At 33.0% G+C, this 2760-nt stretch overlaps 1 protein-coding gene across 1 annotated transcript; it reads left to right on the forward strand.

Moving 5' to 3' along the window:
* The first annotated feature begins 1602 nt into the window (after positions 1-1602).
* Positions 1603-2381, forward strand: LOC131602147 (auxin-induced protein 10A5-like). The gene has a single exon (XM_058874162.1). The coding sequence runs from the start codon at positions 1692-1694 to the stop codon at positions 1965-1967; it is 276 nt and encodes a 91-aa protein (XP_058730145.1). The 5' UTR covers positions 1603-1691; the 3' UTR covers positions 1968-2381.
* Positions 2382-2760: the final 379 nt, after the last annotated feature.

Consider the following 2760-nt stretch of genomic DNA (forward strand, 5'->3'; position numbering starts at 1 on the left):
TTTGTATGTTGAAATTGATTGTTAGACGAAAATATATTGTAACTCTTGATGAAAATGGTTTTTGAGCCTTTGTCTATCACTTAACCTGCCAGTTCTTTAGATAAAGATATCCTAAGAAAATGCATCATCGAATGAGGCCTGTCTTATTAAGTCGAATAATTGACCTTGTTACTTCCACTGTATATTGTGCATTTGCTTATGAAGTTATGCAATTTAAGAGAAAACTATAGCAAATTTATCTTTCACCAATTGTTATATAGGGAAAACAACATGCTATGCTTAAGTGCTTTTAAAATTATATATTCCTTTTAAAATTTCCAGTATACCAAGTTTTTTTTTATACCAAGCAACATTACTCATAGAGTCATATTTCATAATTTCTTAAGTGCAATAAACGAAAAACAAAGAGATAATATTTGAGTACTTGAATCCATTGTCATTTATAAACTCTAAATTTGTCAATATAATGGTCATTTTTGCCCATTGTTACAATTTGCTAAGATGTCTAGTTTACAAAAACATATCTCTACTAAGCTAAGTCAGTATGGTCTTTTGGTGTTAGTTTCATAGCCCATTCAAGCCACAAGTTATATTCTGGAATACATCTTCTGTGCAAGGAATGGTGAGACCACCCATCGGAGGATCGTATCCAAACTCTTCCTCGGCTTGACTCAGTAAGTCTTGAAACGATGGTTGAGTCAAGTATGAAATTGGAATCACATACCGCGTTTGTTTCTCTCCAACATACACTGCAACATATCCTTTTGGCATGGCCATAGCTTTTGAAGATGATGCTCTTCTGATCATGTTAGGAAAACGAATACCCATTGTTGTATGCGTTTAAACTTGAAAAAAAGATATTTTAAAAAAGGCTTGTAAGAAAGGTAAAGTTTTTGATATTCTAATGCTTTAAGATTTGAATGATTTGTGTTGGTTGTAAATCCTTGTAGCTATGAATATCTATATATAGATAAATGAGTACTAAGAAACTATTGGCTAAATGAATGATTGGAGAAGACTATAGTATAAGATTAGGAGGATAAGATCACATGGTTTGTCTTAGAGGTCTTTCCAAATCATCAAATAATATAATAGACAATACACCAACATATCACACCACCTGAAAGTTTAATTGACCTTCATACTTGTTTATCAAGGCAGGGACCGCAAAGTTCTGTTCTGGTATGCAAATTTCACGGAGTTTGCGTCCTCTTGCAAAAATATAAAATGTGATTTATAATGGTTTGTGATCTTGTGTTTAATATTGGTTCTCTTCTTGCCTCCAAGCACTGTTTTTGAGATGCTATGAAACATGGCCTACACAAGTTTCATATAAATCTGATATATATTTAGATGGTAGATGTATATTAGTTGGATTGTCAAATTGAAGAAATATGTGATATGTCTAAACCATGTCTACCATTGAAATAGCTATTCCAAAATGCAACAACAGACATCAGGTTTCTTTCACCATTGCATTGTCTTAATTTCAAGTAGGTTATATGTTGGCCATTATCACAGAATGTGGGGTATGTATGTTAGACAATATCATGTGATCCCTTCTCCCTCACTAGCCCGATTATAAATATATATACACTACTCCTTGGTTTCACAAGCAACACAAGTCTTTTACATCCTAAAACATCACAACTCAATATCTATTTCTCATCCATTCCAACATAAAATAAACAATGGGTTTCCGCAGTATTATTAGAAGAAGATCATTTTCCAAAACCCAAGGATCTACCAAAGGATTTGAAGTCCCTAAAGGCTATCTTGCGGTCTATGTTGGAGATAAAATGAGGCGGTTTGTGATTCCGGTATCATACTTGAACCAACCATTGTTTCAAGAATTATTAAATCAAGCAGAAGAAGAATTTGGATATGATCATCCCATGGGTGGTCTCACAATTCCATGCAGTGAAGATAAATTCCTAAATCTCACTTCTCGCTTGAGCGAATTGTAGACCATGATGATGAAGATTCATATAGACTAGTCAAGGCTAATTTGTAGAGAAGGCATATTTTTTTGTATCATGAAGATTTTTCATTTTGTTTCTTCCATGTATCATTCCTACGGAAATATTGTTTCCAGAATGAGAATGTTATGATACAACACATTGTTGAAACACAGATTTTTTTTTCCAAATCTCAATGAAACAGCTTTAACCACTTGTTGCTAGATTCTTCTATAATTTTTATTTCGTGCTTTCAGCATCACTAGCTTTGAATAATTATTTTCATTGAATTTGGACTGTTCCATCTATATTGGTAAAGTTGTAACATTTAACTTACTTCCATTGCATTTTTTGTAGAAATTTTTAAAAAATATCCTAGTAACCAAGTACTAAACATTGAAAAGCTGCTAAAGAAACGTTGAGGTACTTCAAGAAACCAAGGATTACACGCTCATACAAATGAACATCAAAATGCATTTTTATGATGGCTAGAAGCTATTTCATAAAAAAAAATTAAGAAAACTTTGTTGCTATTTCTATGTTAGAGAATCTGTATTGGAGTATATAAGATTTGAAGGGCAAAAATCACCCTTTGACAGGTATGGACTCACCACTTAAGGCAAACATGTTCACACATAATTAACCTAAAGATGGTCGCCTTATAAGGGTTAGAGAGCATATTGTCACTTCCTGATGGTCCTATAACTTAGCTTCATGCTCCTCAACTCATGACCCGAGTCCAAATAAATTATAAACTCTAATATGGTAGTCTAACATGAAGATAAGCTTGGTTTCTGCCTCT

The sequence above is a fragment of the Vicia villosa genome, linkage group LG5 (assembly GCF_029867415.1).
Source record: "Vicia villosa cultivar HV-30 ecotype Madison, WI linkage group LG5, Vvil1.0, whole genome shotgun sequence".
NCBI classification, from domain to species: Eukaryota; Viridiplantae; Streptophyta; class Magnoliopsida; order Fabales; family Fabaceae; genus Vicia; species Vicia villosa.

Coding starts and splice junctions, on each gene's coding strand:
- LOC131602147 (XM_058874162.1), top strand. CDS start 1,692: ATGGGTTTCCGCAGTATTATTAGAAGAAGATCATTTTCCAAAACCCAA.